The 20,681-nt window shown below is 35.7% G+C and overlaps 1 protein-coding gene across 1 annotated transcript; it reads left to right on the plus strand.

The window, feature by feature from the left end:
* The first annotated feature begins 2,385 nt into the window (after positions 1 to 2,385).
* On the plus strand, positions 2,386 to 12,668 carry LOC135195038 (uncharacterized). The gene is made up of 3 exons (XM_064221402.1): positions 2,386 to 2,511; positions 9,212 to 10,022; positions 11,133 to 12,668. Coding segments are annotated over exons 1-3 (1,284 nt in total). The 5' UTR covers positions 2,386 to 2,510; the 3' UTR covers positions 11,605 to 12,668.
* The last annotated feature ends 8,013 nt before the right edge of the window (positions 12,669 to 20,681 follow it).

Genomic DNA, 20,681 nt, shown 5'->3' on the forward strand with positions numbered 1-20,681 from the left:
ATATACATACATCTATATATATATATATATATATATATATATATATATATATATATATATATAAATATCATGTATGTGAATTTAGTTACGTACTCCTTAACAGTTAAAATAAAATAAAAAAAGATTGCAAGTATCTTTGAAATATGATAAAAAACTTACAAGAAATGAGAGAGAGAGAGAGAGAGAGAGAGAGAGAGAGAGAGAGAGAGAGAGAGAGAGCATATATCAAAGTAACAACGCAATTTCTGGCCGTGGTAAGAAGTTCCTTGGTGACAGCGAAGAATTTCGTTCTTGCTCTCCAGTGAATTTACTGGCATGAATCGTGAAGAATGCCTGGTGTAGCATTTATCCTCTTCCCTTGATATATACGGGTGAATAATATGCGTATATTAGATGTACTAACTTTTCCGTTGTGAATGAATATTTTTCTGCTATCATTAGAAACAGATAACTTTAGGTTAAATCAAAAGTTAATTTGTGAAATTTTATGGATCAAAAATCCCTTGATATTACGAGTTCTAAGCTTTAAATGTTCACAGACTTAAGACCATAAATACCCGAGTACACACACACAAATATATGCATACATATATATACGTATATATATGTGTGTGTGCGTATATACGTGTATGTATATATATATATATATATATATATATATATATATATATATATATATATATATATTTATGTGGCTCTGCGTGTGAAGCATTATATTCACTTGGGTAATGTAACATGTATCAGGAAAATAAGTATATCTTACCTAACTTACAGTTGAGAAAAAAGTGAAGAGGTAAGCAATGAGATAGGAATTAATTGCTTTATGTAACACTTTTAAATTGGCTGCACCGTCCTAGAGTATTCTTTACAGTTAGCCGTTTTGAAAAACAGGTCAGGCTAACTAAGAGTGCACGATCATATTAAGCTGGCATTCTTCAGTGTATGTAACACCATTCGATCGAGTTTTCTGTACAGCGTATAATGCTGTATGAAACTCTCAGCCACGACCCAGTGGTGCAAGACGCACGATCATGGCTAATTTTAACCTTAAGTATAATAAAAACTACTTAGGCTAGAGGACTGCAATTTAGTATGTTCGATGATTGGAGGGTGGATAATCAATATTCCAGTTTGTATCCCTCTAGTCACAGAAGTTTTTAAGATCTGAGGGCGGACATAAAAAGTGAGGACGGACAGACCAATAGCCATCTCACTCAGTAGTTTTCTTTTACACACACACACACACACAAAAAAAACAATACATCAATAAAAGTATCTAGGACACACGTCTTTGTTTTCAGATAAACTACTCCCATAAAACAACGAATTATCTTTTAAGACCTACAATTATCCTTGTTGAGGATTAATGCCTCCTGTCCTTCCTACGTTACACTGTAATCAGGGTTAATGTCCCCTGTATCAATCCTTTAGTTCATAGCTCCATTGATATTATTTTATATATATATATATATATATATATATATATATATATATATGTGTGTGTGTGTGTGTGTGTGTGTGTATACATATATACATACAAGAATACACACACACACACACACACACACACATATATATATATATATATATATATATATATATATATATCAATATATATATATATATATACATATATATATATATATATATATATATATATATATATATATATATATATATATTATTATTATTATTATTATCATTATGGAGCGCTAATGTCGTGAAAGTTTTCAGCAAAACGAAAAGGAAATCACCCATTGAATGAGTTGAGCGTTAGAGGAATTCAATATGGACTGATTTGCAAATGCAGAAGACTTCGACGAAATACAAAACTGCGGAGAGACAAAAGACAGAGGAAATATAAGAATATATAGTCGTGGGTAAAAACATAAATGAACAGAATAATTGGGTATGAGTGTATTTTATGAAATTAACTAAATACAGAGGCGTGACTCGGATAAACAGTTCGAACCTTATGTGTACATGACACCAGGCGCTGTTGCCATGTTATTCTCTACATGACGTATGGAAAATGATGGCAAATATAAAGACATTATCAGTAAGCGGCGAGAAAAGAAAAGCATACGATTAACATGACTCGCATGCGCTTCATAGATTAGATGTGTATAAGATACTGTTCTGCGAGCCAGGATATTATTTCGAACTCCCTCTCCTTCAAATTTCTTATCTAATCGTCAGCTCCGGCATGACCCCGAGATTAATTAAACTCACAGTCCAGAGACACCCTGATAAATCAACTCTAGTTGTCCTGCCTAGCTTTATCTGACATCGATGTTATCAGTCTTATCCTGACTACAAACTTCCAAGGAAAATACATAGTTTAATTTTATCTCGATTTCTTTATCTCGGCCCTCTGCTGCAGATAGCGCAAACTGATTAGTTACATGCGGATAAAAGCTCTAGTGTCCTTCGGTGGCTGACAAGGAGAGGAGGTCCAAGCAGCTCTTCATCAAGGAAAACACTCGGGCTCGCAAAATAAGACTGGAAAGAGTAAGTTTCAGAAACCGTCGTCGCATTCCTGGTAAATTATATCCCCAGCCTTGATAACAATTATATCCCTTCCCGTTTGCTATATAGACGTGTGCCATGCTTTTTCTCTCTTACGTAAGTCCTCGATGGATTTAGGCGGACGTGTACGTCAGGAATATGCTGTTTAAACATTCGTTTTTCTTCTGCTGAGAGCACACACACACACACGCACACACACACACACACACACACACACACACACACATATATAATATATATATATATATATATATATTATATCTATATATATATAATATATATATATATTTATATATGTAATATATATGGAAACCTACATTTTCCGTGAAACCGATAATCTCCAACTTTCTTAAAAACTTCCAACATATATAGATATGTAAATAAAAAGTTAAGTATACATAGTTAGTTTTACCAGACCACTGAGCTGATTAACAGCTCTCCTAGGGCTGGCCCGAAGGATTAGATATATTTTTACGTGACTAGGAACCAATTAGTTACTAGCAACGGGACCTACAGCTTATTGTGGGATCCGAACAACATTGTATCGAGAAATGAATTTCTATCACCAGGAACAAATTCCTCTGGTTCCGCGTTGGCCGAGCCGAGAATCGAACTTCGGACCACCGGAATGGTAGATATATGTATGTGTATATATATATATATATATATATATATATATATATATATATATATATATATATATAGTATATAGGAAGTTTTTAAGAAAGTTGGAGATTGTCGGTTTCATGGAAAATGTAATTTCCCATGTTCTAATTTGTTTTTCCGTTTGCTTTTTTCTGAAGTGCCTATTGTATGTGTGCATATTTAGGAACTTTTAAAATATTATTAGATTTATTTATCATTGTTTTATTGTTTTGTTAAGAAGTCTGTTCTGATTTCTTCACGTCATATTTTGATCCTTCCGCTCTGGAAGTTTTTTTATGTGTGGGCATTTTGTTTTTTGTGAAAGTTTTCATTGTTTTCACTTCCTGAACATTATATACGTGCTATGTAAACTACTTATACTCCATAGGTCTAGCTTTATATCTTACCCTTTTAGACTCTAAAATTGAAGTCATAGAGACTCCAATGGACTCTCTTTCAAGTCTTTAGACTGCGATACTAACTTCACTCCTGAAGCCTTGGATCTAGGCTTTATGTTCTGTGATAGTTTTCATATTTAGGCAGTTTGGTCTGTGAACATTTCCAAATTTGGTCATTGTGTTCTGTGTTAGAATGTTGACATTTGGGTATTCTATCTTGAAGAACTTTTCATACTTGAGCTTATTATTCCGTAGAATTTTTCACGTTGGGGCATTGTAATCTCTCGAAGTTTTCCCATTTTGGCCTTATGTTTTATGGGAGATATAAAATGTGTTATTCAGTGCTATGGAAGTTTTCATATTTGGGCATTTCGTTCTGTGGAAGTTTTCACATTTGGGCATTTCGTTCTGTAGAAGTTTTCACATTTAGGCATTTTGTTCTGTGGAAATTTTCACCTTTGGGCATTTTGTTCTGTGGAAGATTTCACATTTGGGCATTTTGTTCTGTGGAAGTTTTCACATTTGGGCATTTTGTTCTGTGGAAGTTTTTACATCTGGGCATTTTGTTCTGTGTGGGAGTTTCCCATTTTAAACAATGTGTTGCGTGGATGCTTTCACATTTGGGCATTCTGTTCCATCAAAGTGAAAACTTCCACAGAACTTTAGGGGAAGTGTTAGCAATTGGGCATTCTGATTTGTGGAAAATTTCAAATTTATTATTCTGTTCTTTGGAAGGTTCCATTTTGGCATTATGTTCTGAGAATGTTTTCTCATTTTGGCATTTTATCCTGCTGAAGATTTCAAACTGTTATTCCACATTTAGGCATTTTCTACAATGAAAGCTTTCCAATCTAGACATTATGTTGTGTGGATGCTTTCACATTTGGGCATTCTTTTCTAGGGTAGTTTTCAGGTTTGAGCATCCTATCTTCTTTACCATATTCTTCGGAAGTTTTCATAGTTTGCCTTTCTGTTTGCTGGAAATCCTATTTCCACACCTGCTTATTTTGTTCTCTGGAATTTTTATACATCTGAATGTTAGGTTTCCTGCACACTTATACATTTGGGCATTTAGCTCTGTAGGTGGATTAACGTTTGCACAATATGTTCTTGGAAAGTCTTCACATTTGAGCATTCACTCTACGGAGTTTTCACAGTTGGACATTCTGATCTGTTTTAATTCGACTAGTAGTGGTAGCCTTCACATTCTCTCTAAATGATTGCATTCGCACTTTGAATATCAATTGTATTAATAACAACTACTGTGATTACTGAGGGCTCTTGTGAATTCTCGATGATATTTTAATACTGATTACTTAAATCATAGGAAACTTTCACTAATTCAAACTGACTCCAGTGCTGGTTTCCATCTGGGTCTTAAAATACCTATCGGAGCTTATGTTATTGGTGATTGGTGAGCTTAAAAATAAGTTAGATTAATTTACAGTTTCACAATTCCTGTGGCAAATTGCTCTAAAATTACTGTAAAGGGAAACAGATGTTAGTCTCAAAAGAACCTGGAGTAGATCAATAAGTGGAAGGGCTGGGTCATGAAGAGGAATTCATTATCTTTCGATAATTGATGAACTTGTACCATACTTCTACTCTTAGTATTACGTTCAGTTTTGTCTACACAGCTTTGTTAAGCTTTCTAAGATACCACATGCAACTTTTAGAAAGTTAGCCATTTTCAATCAGGTTACCAATATATATAAGGTATTCGGCATTAATTTTACCCTCTAGACATAACTACTAAAGTTGGTTCTTTCCTTATCTTATGTAATTTTCGATAATTTTATCTAAAGTATGCACATATTAATATACAACAAGAATAAATGGCCGTTAACGTTGAAAGAAACTTCCTCAAAATAGAATTCTGAATGGAAAAGAAATCGGATAATAGGAATTACAAGATAATATTAGAAGCCGTAAACAATCATACATATACGAACTGTGGCAACGTGAATTGCACTTTTGAACGGTATTACAGCCTTTATTGACTTACCTGTAATGCCATCATTAATATTTCTCTGTGGCCTTTAAGTAAAGATCCTATCAGATCTCTATGCTGTTTTAGGCGCAATTGCACCGAAGACGATAGCAAAAATTCCTGTTCAGTCAGAACTTAAAGGATTGAATGCTTGTCTTCCATTGCTGATCTCAGTCATAATTGCTATCGTATAAATAATGCACTTCGAACAATCTTGATTGAAAGATAAAGATCTTGGGAAGCTGCTGACAACCCAACAGGAGAAAATTATCTGACCAAAGATAAAAACAAGTGATCTGAAGAATATGAACTTAAACTTATTAAGAGCACAAATAGCCAAAGTACTTTGCACAATCGCCGTTTGATTTTCTTTCGGTCAATAGGGAATTTATGTTATCGCCTTTGGTTTCTTCATCCTATAAGATATTCGTGCTATTTATTTCGTGATATCACAATGCCGGGTACCTGATGCCACACCTTCCCTATACTGGAAGCTTGTAGTAAGGTCTGCCATTTCATACTTGTTGAAAATTTTGTGCGACTTTGCAGCACAATATTTAATACATTTGCAATATTCCTGTTTAAATATTTCCGTTATATGCCCATTTATTTACTATATTTATGGAATTTTACTGCAAATGTCTTTTCTGACCTCAGTTAATCTTTTGGAGTTTCAGTTGAAATATTTGCCATTGTATATCCAAAAATTCAATACTTTGAAAAGTGCGATGAATCTTGTAAGCCTAGTATGAACGGCAGTGGCTGGCAATGACCCAAATGAAGAAATCACAGTGAGAGTTTATCTAATACAGGATATACATAGGTCCATAGACCTGTTACAAATTACGAAATGCCATCGAGTTAACTTCAGAATAAAATACGTTGTTATCAGACGCTATAATAACGACTAGTTTTTACGGGAGCAACTTTGAATATTCTTGCTATCTCAGAACAATTATTTTTTTTATTCTGTTGATGTTAACTGATACAGCTGATAAGTAGGTTCCCGCCCCCTAATAAGCCCTCGCTTATTGTGGACCCTTTCCTAACGCCTATAGTCATGTATTTTGTTTAATCAATGCTCAAGTGACCTAGACAGTCGACTCCGTTGCGAAAAAGTAAAAAGGATTTTTTTTCTGATAACGCAGACCAATTTATTTTTCTACATAGTATGTCACTTGACTTCATGACTTGCATTAAAAATGTTGCATCACACTATTTACGATTCTGTGTTGTCTGAGGATATAACAAATATATCACTCAAAATTTGTAAACAGTGATAATGCAGATTTTATCATTTAATCAAGCTTGGTAACTGTAGATAAGATTCGAATGTCTTTGCTTTGGTTTAGAGGTTTCAGAGTCTACTCCAAGTGCATGTTTTAACATATGTTGCCATTATCATGATTGCTAATGGAAAGCAAGAATGAGACCACGATGCTTATCAAGCTTTCATAGAGTAAATTACGCATGCGTAAAAAAATTAAAAAATAGATCTAAAACAAAAAATACTATCGATGTTTTATATGGCAAAACTATATGATTTCTCTCTAGGCTTTGTCATAGTCAGGTTTTTGTTATGTCGGAAGCGTAACAAGGATTAAAAGTTCGAAGAGCAGGAGATCCTACTAGCATAAGGGCAGCTTGATCTACGCTATTATGGTCCAAAATGCATAATCATTGAAACATAACATAGCTAAATGGAAATTAACTTACAACACTAAGCAAGTATCCAAAAAAAGGTTAGAAAAAGTGAATAGAAATATAAGTGCTAAAAGAGCAAACGTGTCACTTTCAACGGTGACGAAATCGGATACTGATTCTCTTAGGCGGTCGAGGAACCAGATAATGAAATCGAAAACAACCCCATCTCGAGACTGATGACATCGCGATAAAAGTTTATATCCCAAGGACGAGAGCATCGCGTTTACTGACTTAGTTGTTATCAAAGCGTTGCCTAATCAGTTTTACGGATAAACGCTTATCGAAAGTGGACTCGAGGCGTGCGTAAACACACGAAGCAATTAATATGAACTCGATAGGTAAATGAAAGAGATTCATTAGAAGGGGTAGGTAGAATCCTAATTCAATTGCTTTTTACATTTACTTTTTTATTTTAATTTACAAATATGACTTGAAAGGCCTTTTTATTTTATTTTATTCGTAGATCGGTATTGGAAGTTGAGCAGGTTATCGAAAACTGTAGATTTCAAAATATTTTTACAGGTTTTATTTATTTCGTTTTTATTCTAATTCGTTTGTCACTTTCTTTTCATTCCTTCGAAGTTTGTTAAAATGTATCTGGACAGAATATTTGCGAAATTCCAGTTACGGTGTCATTTTTTGACAGTCAGTTTATATAGCCTGAATGAGAATATTTTCAATATAAACTAGGAATGAAACTTGAATTTGATGCTTTTGAAAAATCATTGCTTATCAGATGTAATTTGTTTCGAAGAGTGTAGCAGTAAAGGAAGCAAAATCCAGGTTATTGTGAGTCCCAAGAAATGAGAAGAAAAAACTAAAAAAATCGTTATTAATGCATAATTACGGCCCAACAGGTAGAAACCAACATATATGCGCAGTAGTCTTTTTCATTGCCTCTATAAGATTTTAGGTGGTATATTTACTAGAAGTCACATTAACACATATTAAAGAGGACAGTAAGAACTGCTCATAAATACTCGAACCAAGTTAAACAAGGCGTGATCCGACCTCCTGCTTACTCAGGGCACGTGCTAAAATCTAAGGTCAGATAGCGCGTTGTTTCACCAACGAAAATTAAAATAAATACGCTATATTTTATTAGAAATTATTATTCTTTACTGTTTAAGATGCACATTATCTATTCTTTATATTTTCATTCTAATAAATAAATCATAAATATCCTATCCTAAAATTCCTGTCTCTTTAACTCAACGCGAAACACATTTTTCAGATCTTTGTAGGCTTCTCCATAGGGCTTTCCTACCCACGAATAAGAACAGCAAAAGCAAGAACAACAACAACAAAGTAGTTTATAGGCTTACTCCCTGAGTAAGCGAAAACTAATGAGGTGCAACATTAATGAAAGGAATAGAGCAAAACCAAAGTTAGTGAAAGAGTTACTATAGTGTTCACTTGGAGGAGGCAGCGTTGGTTGAGAGAAGGTTGGAATATTGAGTAGAGTTGATGTACCAGCAGATTCAGACTTCAAAATTAGTTTCTTTTTGCAGTATACAGTAAGTACACTGTCCAGCGTAAAACGGGATCTCATTAGAAACATTAAGTAATAATTTGTACCTTTTGTTTAATGGAGAAATCTCCCTCACTGTACAGTCATATATGGAACTCAATTTTATCTAAACAGAAACCAACTTATAACAAAACGGCATCATTTCTCCCAACGTGAAATCAGACAAATATATTTGTGGTGATAGAAATTCATTCCTCGGTGTGGTTCGGAATCAACAATAAGCTGTAGGTCCCGTTGCTAAGTAACCAATCGGTGGTTACGACCCACAATAAGCTGTAGGTCGCGTTGCTAAGTAAGCAATCGGTTCCTAGCCACGTAAAAATACATAATCCTTCGGGCCAGCCCTAGGAAAGATGTTAATCACCTCAGTGGTCTGGTTAAACTAAGATATACTTAAAGTTTTTTTTTTTCCAGTGTCAAACGAAGCGTGGTTGAAAGAGCATCACTCGCAGATCGAGGAGAGAGACGTGAAAGCAGCGTTGAAAAGCGACAAAGGCGATGGAGCGCAGCTGGTGTCTTGGACCATCGTCGACTTCACGCAGAAGGGCGACAACTACGCGACTGTCGTGACCAGCGTCGAAGTGACCTACACGTTAAAAGGAAAGGAAGGAAATGTCACCTACGTCGTGAAAATCTGTCCTTTGCGGGGAATGGGAAGCATGAAAGCTCTTCAGGTGGTGTTTTTTCAAAAGGAGACCCTTATATACAAGCAGATTGCCCCTCTCTTGAACGAAACCTTGGCTAAGCATGGACTCGAACCCCTCTCCATCCCAAAATTCTATTACAATTCCGACGAGAGAGGCCGAGAGCTGATTTTCCTGGAAGACCTTCGACCGAGAGGTTTCAAGATGGTGGACCGCAAGGTTGGGATGGACGCCAAGCACAGCGTCTTGGTGATAGAATCTTTAGCCCGATTCCATGGGGCGTCGCTGCTCTTGACCGAAAATCTCTCTTTCGAGGACCTACTCGAAAAATACCCAGTCCTAAAGCTGGATTGGCACAACTTTAACGAAGAAGCGGCCGAGATTCTTGGCGAGATGTTCGAGCCTTGTATGCAGACCACGGCGGAGTTGCTGCAGAGCGTCGGGGAATACTGCAGAGCAGAAAAATGGCTGCTGGAGAGCAAGGGGGTCATTCAAGAAAAACTAGGTCGGCTCTTAGACACGAAAGACCCCTACCGTGTTCTTTGCCATGGGGACTGCTGGAACAATAACGTTCTTTTCAGGTAATGCGAGATTCGTTTTTGTAGAACTTTGATATCATTCACTAAAAAATCAACCACTCCCAACTAATATTTCTGTTTTTCACTGTATCAGGATAATCCTTACAACTGTTTTCTTGAAGAATGGGGCTCTTGCGTTGTTATTGTATTCCTCTTTTAAACGCACTGAGAAAAAACGTGATTTCTATGAACAAAAGAAAAACTTCTTTCAGTTTTCTTCTGAGATTTAAAAAAGAAACCCACAAAATCACTGTGTAACCTGTTTACTTCTAAGTATTTACATTTAATTTTACTCCAGTGTGGAGTAAAATTAAATGTAAATACTTAGAAGTAAACAGGTTACACAGTGATTTTGTGAGTTTCTTTTTCAATCCTTACAATGTCATATTCCCCATCACTTTTCTGAGACTCGGTTAGGCAAGCAGCAGATTCAAGTTAAAGATTCAGCATAAAGCTGTAATAAATATCATGAAACCACAAGTTTTAGAATATGACTATAACTGACAGTTACAGACATTTCGTGACCCCTTCATTGTTTAATAAAAACGAGATGCAACGAAAATGATTTTTTTTTTTACGCGTTGTCCCATACCTGAAATATTATGAGAAAGGTATTAATCATTGCCACTTTAAATGCCTGCATCTTCGTGAGCTCTCTCCACTATAGCCATATACTGGGCCCTTCTTTGTAACCATTATCAAACTTCTATACCCCGTCAATTTTATCATTGTATTCCAACATAAACGATCGCTAATCAGACGATTCTCATTCTGACTTCTTACTTATCATTACTGAGTCATATCGTTCCTCGTTGGACGAGTGGTTTTCGCGCTCGGCTACCAAATCCGGTGGTCCGAAGTTCGATTCTCGGCCCGGCCAACGCGGAATCAGAGGAATCTATTTCTGGTGATAGAAATTCATTTCTCGACATAATGTGGTTCGGATCCCACAATAAGCTGTAGGTCCCCGTTGCTAGGTGACTAATTGGTTCCTAGCCAGGTAATAATATCTAACCCTTCGGGCCAGCCCTAGGAGAGCTGTTAATCAGCTCAGTGGTCTGGTTAAACTAAGATATACTTAACTGAGTCATATCGTTTTGCCCTTCTGGTCAGGTACGACGAAGAAGGAAACCCAGTCGAGGTCATGCTCGTTGACCTGCAGGTATCGAGAGTGTCATCCTTCGCCACTGACCTCAACTACTTCCTGATGACGAGCTTAACGGGCGAGGTCAGACAGGAGAACGAACATCTGTTCCTGAAGGCCTACACCGAGAAGCTGGCTTCCCTGATGTCCTCCGCAGGGAAGAAGAATAATAAGAAGAAGACGCCCTTCACTTTCGACGAGATCCTTGGGGAGTACCGCAGGAAGCACGAGTACGGCCTCATCTTCGCCGTCATGATCGTATTCATCATCGTCGCGCCGAGGGAGGAGATTCCCGACTTCCACGACATGCAGGAGGAGGACATCCCCAAAGTGGTGGAGGAGATGAAGGAGAAGTCCATCAAAATGATCAAGACGAATCCCCTCTTCAAGTCTCGCTTCTTAGCCACGTTTGATTACATGTCAGATAAAGGCATATTTTAGCGACGTTTGTTCATAGTTTTTTTAGGTTGGTCCATAGCTGTGATATTTTTCTTTTTCGTTAACATCCTTAAAGCTCCCACTTCCCTCAGAGACATTTTTTTATGCACCCGTAGGCAGTGTACGATTAGGTAAATGTTCTGTAATTTTCTAATGACATTATTTCTCCCAAAAAATATGATTAATGACATACAACATTTAAAACCTGTATATTCCTTCCTGCATAATATGCTAATCATATGCAGGCAATGCACGAATGATGTTACATTATATTACATGATTTTTGCATTATCCAAGAGAGATAAATGAATAACTAACTTGTCAATTTGCTGACAGATAAACGGAAATAAACAGATAAATAAATAAAAAGATATTGATGCCTTAAAGTTATACAGCGTTATTGCTTGGTCAGTAACCATTCCACCTTGGAAATGAACTCCTACGATGCGTTTTTAAGACGGATGTCATTCATGGATCATTGATTAAAAGTGTTATCAAGGATGACCTATTCGATCGATCAGTGTTCGTTGATGCTTGAACGTGAGAAAAAAAATGAGATTACATCTTCATGATATTTTTCCAAGCTTAAAACATCCTCCTCTATTCATTAGTAATTCAAAACTATATCCGCAAATCATAAGAGCTCCCATATTGAAACTAGTTTCTTTTTGGAACTTTCATGTTATAAAACACATATATATCGCAACGAATTCGATTTCCAGTCTACGTCATTCTGTTATTCCCTTCTTTTTCAATTATTATTATTATTATTATTATTATTCTCTTATCCATTACGATGAAAGTCAAGTTAATTGCTGTTGAATGCTTTTCACCTTTTAGTTCCTGAGCAAGGCGCAGTCAAACTTATGTCCCCATTATTATTATTATTATTATTATTATTATTATTATTATTATTATTATTATTATTATTATTATTATTATTATCCAAGCTGTATCCCTAGTCGGAACTGGAGGGGACTGGCTTTATGTGTGGGAACAGTTGAGGATTAAATACATACTTCTGTAAATACAAAGAAGCACATTAATAATAATAATAAAAAAAAGTTCTAAGTACTTCATTTGGACCCGATATTTGCAGTGAACTGTAAGTGTTGCAGTCTCATCATTTTGCATTACATTTTTTTCCTTTTTTTACATAAATATTCAAATATCACCCACTTCCATATTCAAAGTCAATACACGCATTCAAAAAAAATATATATATATTTATATATATACACATTCCTATACTCAATAAGTAATAGTCAGAACATTGTCAAGAAATTAGTATAATCCTGCTACATTGTACATTTCCCAAAGTCAAACAAGCAGCAGATGAAATGACATGATTTCTAGATTCCGAAGAGAGACCACTGTCTTTCGTTGTCGGATAAGCAAATGCACCTTCGTATTTAACCAAGTCACAGCACGCAGCTTCCAATCAACAGTGAATAACACAGGAACGCCAGGTAACAATACAATGTGCGTCCTTATTTTTAAGGTCACTGGTGGTCACCGAGCCATTTGCTGTCCACCCCAAAGTTATGTACAATCAATCTTCACTGATCTAAACATTAAAGCTGTAGTAAACACGAGACGAATAAAACCATCGCTGAGAATACAGGGGAAAACAAATTCCAAGACAATATTATCTACCATCTTAAAGGAGATATCTCAACGGTACGAAAATTTGGATAAGAGGTCGTTGGTTGTTTGGTTGTTGCTTATAATAAGATTTTGAATGTTATTTCGTGCTATACATTGCAGACACGGAGTCAAGAAGGCAAAGCGTACTGCATAATTCAAGTAAAACATTACTTAGCGCTTTTTAATTCAATTCGACACATCAAAACGGTGATGCAGAAGTTAATATCCACTGAAGCCCATCCATATTACCTATGTTTATAAGATTATTTACATAAAAAAAACGGACATGTGAAAGAAAGTTCATATTTCCCTCTCATTCTTGTTCCCTCTGCAACAGTTATCAAAGTACAAAAGAAAAGATGGGAGAAAAAAATTCTCTTCTGAATTTACTTCTAATCTGTCAAGTAGTCTTATCGGAGGCTGAATGTTTTCGACACCCACCAGAGTGTTCTCATTCACATCAAAGACATCATATACCAAAGCTTTCGGATTTTTCCTAGATAGTGAACCCCCAAGGGGAATTACCGTATAAACGTGAACAAAAGACTGTAACTATCATAAAGTTAATGACCCCAAAGAAATGGTAGTCCTACATAACGACCCCTAAAAACCTTTGGGGGTCCCTATCTAGGAAAGATCCAAGTTTTCATTATAAGTAATGGAATTAACGACTCGCATAACCCCAATCTTTCGATTCAATACTAAGATGGTTCTCTATGTCACTTATCACCACCCTGGAAATCTAACATACTTATCAGGGAGCGAGTTACCAGGCTTCTGCCTTAGTAATTAGAGAAGCAGGGAAAAAGAACAGACATAGAGGAAAAGAGAGAGAGAGAGAGAGAGAGAGAGAGAGGCTAACTTTCATCCATTCACAAAATATAAATTCAGAGCGCAGTAAAATTCAGAAAAACCAAAAATGAATTTTTTTTTCTGCAGCCAATTTCCAGACACCTTGATTAGAATAACCTTATCTACATTCTTGCAGCCTCTCCTCCCTAGGACGAAAATAACAAGGGGGAAAAATGAGAAGGGAGGCTTTGCATATAAATTCCCCCTAATCCCCCGCAGGGGAAAGCCGGTACTAAATTCTTAAGGACGGGAAGTGCCTCACTTTATTTTTGGAACCCAAGGAGAAGCCTCCGAGAAGCCTCCATTTCCCGCGAGGTTCTAATTTCGGGAGGTTCATTTACAGGTAAACGACCCAAACTGAAGTAGGAGCTTTTTGAAAGGAAAAATACGCCACAACTAATTAGGCTACAAAAAACGGTAAAATAAGATGTCTGAAGGAGGAACTGACACACGATAAATACGAGATTTATTGAGAAAAAACGACTCCTTTGTACGCAAAAGACACAAGTAAAAAATGCTCCGAAGTTTTCTGTACAACGTATAAATACTGTATAAAACCATTAGCTACGAACGGTAGCGCTTCAGTTGCTTCCCAGATGCAGTAGAACGAGGGTGCGTCCCACGCCTCCAGAAAGCGCTGCCAGATGCACGATCCATGGCTAACTTTAAACTTAGGCAAAATAAAAACTACAGAGGTTAGAGGGTTACAATTTGCTATGTTTGATGATTAGGGGGTGGAGGATCAACATATCAATTTGCAACCTTCTAGCATCTGTACTTTTTTTAAAATCTGAGGACGGACAAACAAAAGTGCGGACGGACGGACAAAGCCGGCGCCATAGTTTTCTTTTACAGAAAACTAAAAATCATCGATGTATGGTTAATTTTTTAATCCATTAAGGCTTCTGTTTACGATTTGTTATTATGCATTCACATACTAAATTACTTTTTCAAGCCTCCTTGTGACCCGTTTCAGCACTACTACTCCCATGTAACTATTTGTCACTGCCATTTGGCATGCATTAATGCACTGTTGGTACCTGCATCAACGTACTGAACACACCTACTGCTGTTGCAAAGAGATAGTTGGGTAACATTCAATGTTGCAATTCGAAGAAAACGAGCGAATCTCTAGATGACTTGAAGTTCCTTTCTAATTTGGTTTAAAATGTCAAAACATAAGCCAACAAACTGTAAAAGCATGGAAGAGATTATGGATCCGAGAACCCATATGGGTTCTTCGGAAATAAAACTTTTAACTATTATATGAGCCTGAAATAGTCATTAATAGGTTCGAGATTTTTCTATTCTAAAATTAATAACGTCTGTAGAAGAAAACATATCACTGGCTAGAACTCTCACCCCCTTTTTTTTATCTACTTACCTATTTATTTCTTCATGTATGTACTTATTTATTAATTTATGTTTATTGTGAGCCTGAGGGCAAAAATAAAAATGCAATATGAGACTGTAATGCCTTGTAGTAGCTTCTCGTTTCTATAAAATGTCCGGTTCCTTAAGTTATAAATATAATCTCCACTTAGCCTCATCCGTTCTCGGAAGCCTATCGAAAAACAATTCCGTACTTACGATGATAATACCGGAGCAGGGACGCATTACAGAGGTGATTTGACTGAATCTATGATTTGCAGTTGCGCTAAGGTAATAAATAATAGGTACAAATATTAGTTATTCCAGCATATGTTGGCGATTACGAATAATTAGGTTAGAGAACACATGAAAGACTCGCGGACATAAGCAGACAAATTCGTCGTCGAAATTGACGAGCATCTGAATTTTTTTTTTATATAAATGCTAGGTATAGCCTAAATGTTACGTACGAATTCTAACAGCAGGAAAACATCTTTCTTCATTAAACTACACACACACACACAGGTGATACGCCAACAGGATTTACAAGTCCCATATCCTTCTCCTTCTTTGCTTTGCTATGAAGCACCAATTTGTATCCAGTTAACTGTTAAGATCAACACAGGCACATATGCATTGTTCAATAAACGGCTTAAATCGGTTTCTCAATGGGATCAGTCTACGTATTGTTGTTGGTGAGGTTGAAAGCCACCTAGCAACGGAGACCATCTCTCTCTCTCTCTCTCTCTCTCTCTCTCTCTCTCTCTCTCTCTCTCTATGTATACTATATATTATATATATACGTATATATAATGTATGTGTCCAAAATTTCCATTCACTGGCAAATGCCAACAAGTAAAAATGAAAGACAATCCGTGCATATGGAAAAATAACTTAAATAATGGAGAACTTTTTCTAAGGACAGTACTGACCTAAAACCAGTGTCGTATTGCTTATTATCTTACTAATGCGGAAACTTCGCTTTTGATTACCTCTATTAATATTTGATATTCCATCACAAGGACCCTCAACGGAGGACATTGATCACTGTGACGAAGGCCATCAGTAAAACGGTCCAACTTGCTTCACTGATTCAGGTAACTGGTAGTTATTACTGAGAAAGTAAGTAGAAGAATGTAAAGGGATCTTTTCTATTCATTTGCGCATCGCATTTAGTATTTATTGAAATGAGCGAAACTTCTACGTCACTACAGACTAATGCACGAGGCTCATAGTACTCAGTGACCATTACTTTCGTTTTTTTTTTTTTTTTTCCGCTACACGAAAGGTAACTAATTCTTCCAACGCTTTTATTCCTAATGAATAATCCACTTCCTTCATTACCATCTTGATGGGTTGTTTGGTTTATTCATAGATGTAATCTTGGTTATTTGTCATTCTCTTCGACTGACTGTGGTCATCAGGATGTCTGTGATTGTTTGATTATGGCTTTAATTTTCCGCTATAAATAGATCATTTGCAGTGTCAGTTAATAGTCAGTAGCCTAAAGAAATTTCTATCACAGGTTTCGATGTTATTTTTCAGTGATACAAGGTGTATAACAATTTATAGTTATAATTTTCCTTAACATCTCCAAAGAAACAGATGCATTTTCCATAGCTTAAAAGAAAGAGAGAGAGAAAAAAAATACTAGTACATCTCTCCTACCGAGAATCATATTGATAATCAATTGAGCAGTGGGTGTCTGCATTCATATATATATATAGACAGGAGACTGGCGGGTTTCCCATATTATTCCACCGGAGCGACATAGTCCAGGATCACACCGAGTAGGTGCAGGGTGGGACATTAAGCCGGAATTAGGAAGGGTTTGCATTTCAGAATTATCCCCACAGGAAGTGAGGTCAAGGGGCCACTTGGACAGGAAGTGTGTGTCAGAAGGAAAATGTTGTGCTACAGTTGTCCTCTTGAAGAAGTTCCAACAGCAGGAAGGAAAAGGGTTGTATTTGTGCTTATTTTTTTCCCCTACCAAACGACAATGTCTGGGGCCTGCCTGATCATGAGTTGAAAAGAAGCTAGGGGAGTAATAAGTCAAAGGGCTTCTTCCGCAGTTATTCCCTTCGTGCGTCAATTTACACAGGTGCTACTTCAGCAGTAGTTGTGAGGGAAGCCGAGCAGCCATAGGTAAAATTACTGTATTTTAGCAATTAGTGCATTATATTTTTGAAGCTCCGAGTGCTACTTGAGCATAAAAACTATGCTGGGGAAGTAAGGGAAGCGAGAAAGAGGCGGGAGTGATAAGTTAACTACCCTTTTTGTAGGCGAGAAGTAATGATTCAATTTTCTTCTCACCAACGGCTTTTCAGTAACTCTATGAATGAGCTCGTTTTTTTTAAATCCGGTCATATCATAAATTTAAAGTTTTATGCGTCAGCCGTTATCTTAAAATTACATATGCTGCAATATTCATTCTTCTGTGGATCGTCTGTAAGTGTATGTGTATGTATATATATATATATATATATATATATATATATATATATATATATATATATATATCTAGTATATATATATATATGTGTGTGTGTGTGTGTGTGTGTGTGTGTGTATACGCACACACACACATATACACATACATATATATATATATAGATATAGATATATATATATATAGTATATATATATTATATAAATATATATATATATATATATATTCTTAAAAAATCACTGTAGATGCACGTGACTTCATAAATAAGTGAATCCCACAGGAAAATGATAGTCAGAAATCCAAGCGCTTTCGTCTTTACTCAGACATTGTCAAGGAGTTAATGAAGTATAATTGGAGAGAAAGGTCTCAGGTACAAAACAAGGATGGTCTAAATCTCTCATATGTACGAATAATGCATTCGATATTTGTCCAGTTCTCACAGAATATTGATGTTGTTTGAGACGTTGTGAAAGAGATTTACCGGTCTGTCCGTAATAGACTTTTCTCACACTTTTTGCAAGGAATTTCATATATGCAGCCTGGAGGATCTTTAGGAGAATTTTTTATTATTAAACTCTTGACATTAAAAGTGTGATAAAGTCTATTACGGACAGACCGGTAAATCTCTTTCACAACGTCTCAAACAACATCAATATTCTGTGAGAACTGGGCAAATATCGAATGCATTATTCGTACATATGAGAGATTTAGACCATCCTATTAACTGGAGTCAAGCAAGAGCCTTAATCCCATGTAATGACACAGTTAAAAGGAATATCATTGAATCTTGTTTCATCAAGTCAAATAATAGAAATGTTCTAAATTTAAGTCTTGGTTTATTTAAACTTGATGCTTTCATTATAAAAAAAGTTGTAGATAAATATAAGCAACAAAATTAATATATTCAGTTTTTACATGCTTTGCACTGTAAAGGTACTTTGTAATTTCGGTTAGGTTTGTGACCGTGTGATATCCGATAATCCTGGATTATCTCTTTTAATTTTTACCCTTTTGCAATTAACCATCTGGTATTCTTGATCTTGTTTTGTACCTGAGACCTTTCTCTCCAATTGTACTTCATTAACTCCTTGACAATGTCTGAGTAAAGACGAAAGCGCTTGGATTTCTGACTATCATTTTCCAGTGGGATTCGCTTATATATATATATATATATATATATATATATATATATATATATATGTATACATATATATATACATGTATGTTAATGTATTATAGTGTGATAAAATTAACCCCGTTTCCTAATTGGCACTTGAAACGAAAATCAAGAGAGACACTAAACTAAGTACTAATACTTGGAAGTTACTTAGTATTATCGTGATACGTCTCAGAGACTGCATTTGGCTCTGAGTAACCTTAAAGTCTACTCCTAATGCCATTTATGATAATTTCCATCTCATTCCTTTGTAATAATTTCCATTTCATTTCTTTATACTAATCCCCATTCAATTCCTTTATAATAATTCGCATTTCATGGCATTCAAGTCACAAAGGAATAGTGGGCACATAAAGCTTTAAAAGATATGACTGAACATTTAGCATTTTTCTATATTTGCGAATCAATTGAGTTCGCCTTACAATTTATGTACGCAATTCGATACTTGTGTTTTGCGTAAAACTTGCTTGTGGCTGTTAAGATTAACATCACGCTGTTAATATTGATGAGTAGATCAAATCTGATGACAGAATACTGAACGATCGTGACGTTTTGGATATTGTTATCGTATGCTAGTTATAATTGCCGCGCGGACAAGGAAATGGTTCTCAGAAATGAGAAATAATAAAAGTAAAGAATTGCTGTGAAAATAAAGAATATAAGTTCAAGGAATAGATTCACTAACAATTTCGGGACAGTGTTGAATATTCCGAAGAGGAGACGAGACGTTTCTGAACTCCTTGTGAATTGTAACAGATCAGTAATTCATGGTTTTACATATTTGTCAATCGATCTCTTTGAGAGAGAGAGTTAAGTATTTTAAGAAGGGAAGTTCTGTGGTGGACTTTTGAAAGGATTGAGAATAAAGAAAAAAATCCGTTGAAGTTCAACGTTCATATGCAAAATAACTTCAAAACGTTTTGTACGACAAAAAAAATTTAAGATGATAAGGAATCAAGTCACTGTCTCTCCATTGACGTACTTGCTCCAAGTTTAATAAGAAATAAACGTAAGTTTACAGTGAAATAAGCAATAAATTAGAGCAAACGTCAGTTGGATTTAGTGAAAAATTTATGCAACTTTCTTAATTTAACTATACGATCAAATTGGCCACCCTGAAAAAAGACTTAACACCGAGTGAAATTCCTTTGAATGTGACGAGAAAAAATCGGAAATCCTTAATCGTAATGACAAATCAGGTAAACATATCCAAAACTTTAGAAATCAGGTGAACTTCTCCCGATCTGGGGAAAAACATATGGAACTTCCTTGAACTTGACCTACAAGTCACATTAAACTAAGATGGGTATGATTATAAAGAAGAGGAATTTTTCAAGAAAGTCACGTAAAATCAGAGTGGTGAAGCCACCTCTAATATGACGATCAATCTAATTAGAAATGTTAATAAAAATCTTATTTCAATATTAAGAGAGGTTAAGTGAACTTGTTTAAATGTGGCGACATAAAAAACGAACCACTCACTCGTGTGAGATACCGAGTGAATTTTCCTAAAATATGTGACATCTTATATGTGATTCTTGAAAGTGAGAGAAATCACACTAATAAAGTTCCCCATTCGCAAGA

Source organism: Macrobrachium nipponense, chromosome 11 (genome assembly GCF_015104395.2).
Source record: "Macrobrachium nipponense isolate FS-2020 chromosome 11, ASM1510439v2, whole genome shotgun sequence".
Classification (NCBI taxonomy): Eukaryota; Metazoa; Arthropoda; class Malacostraca; order Decapoda; family Palaemonidae; genus Macrobrachium; species Macrobrachium nipponense.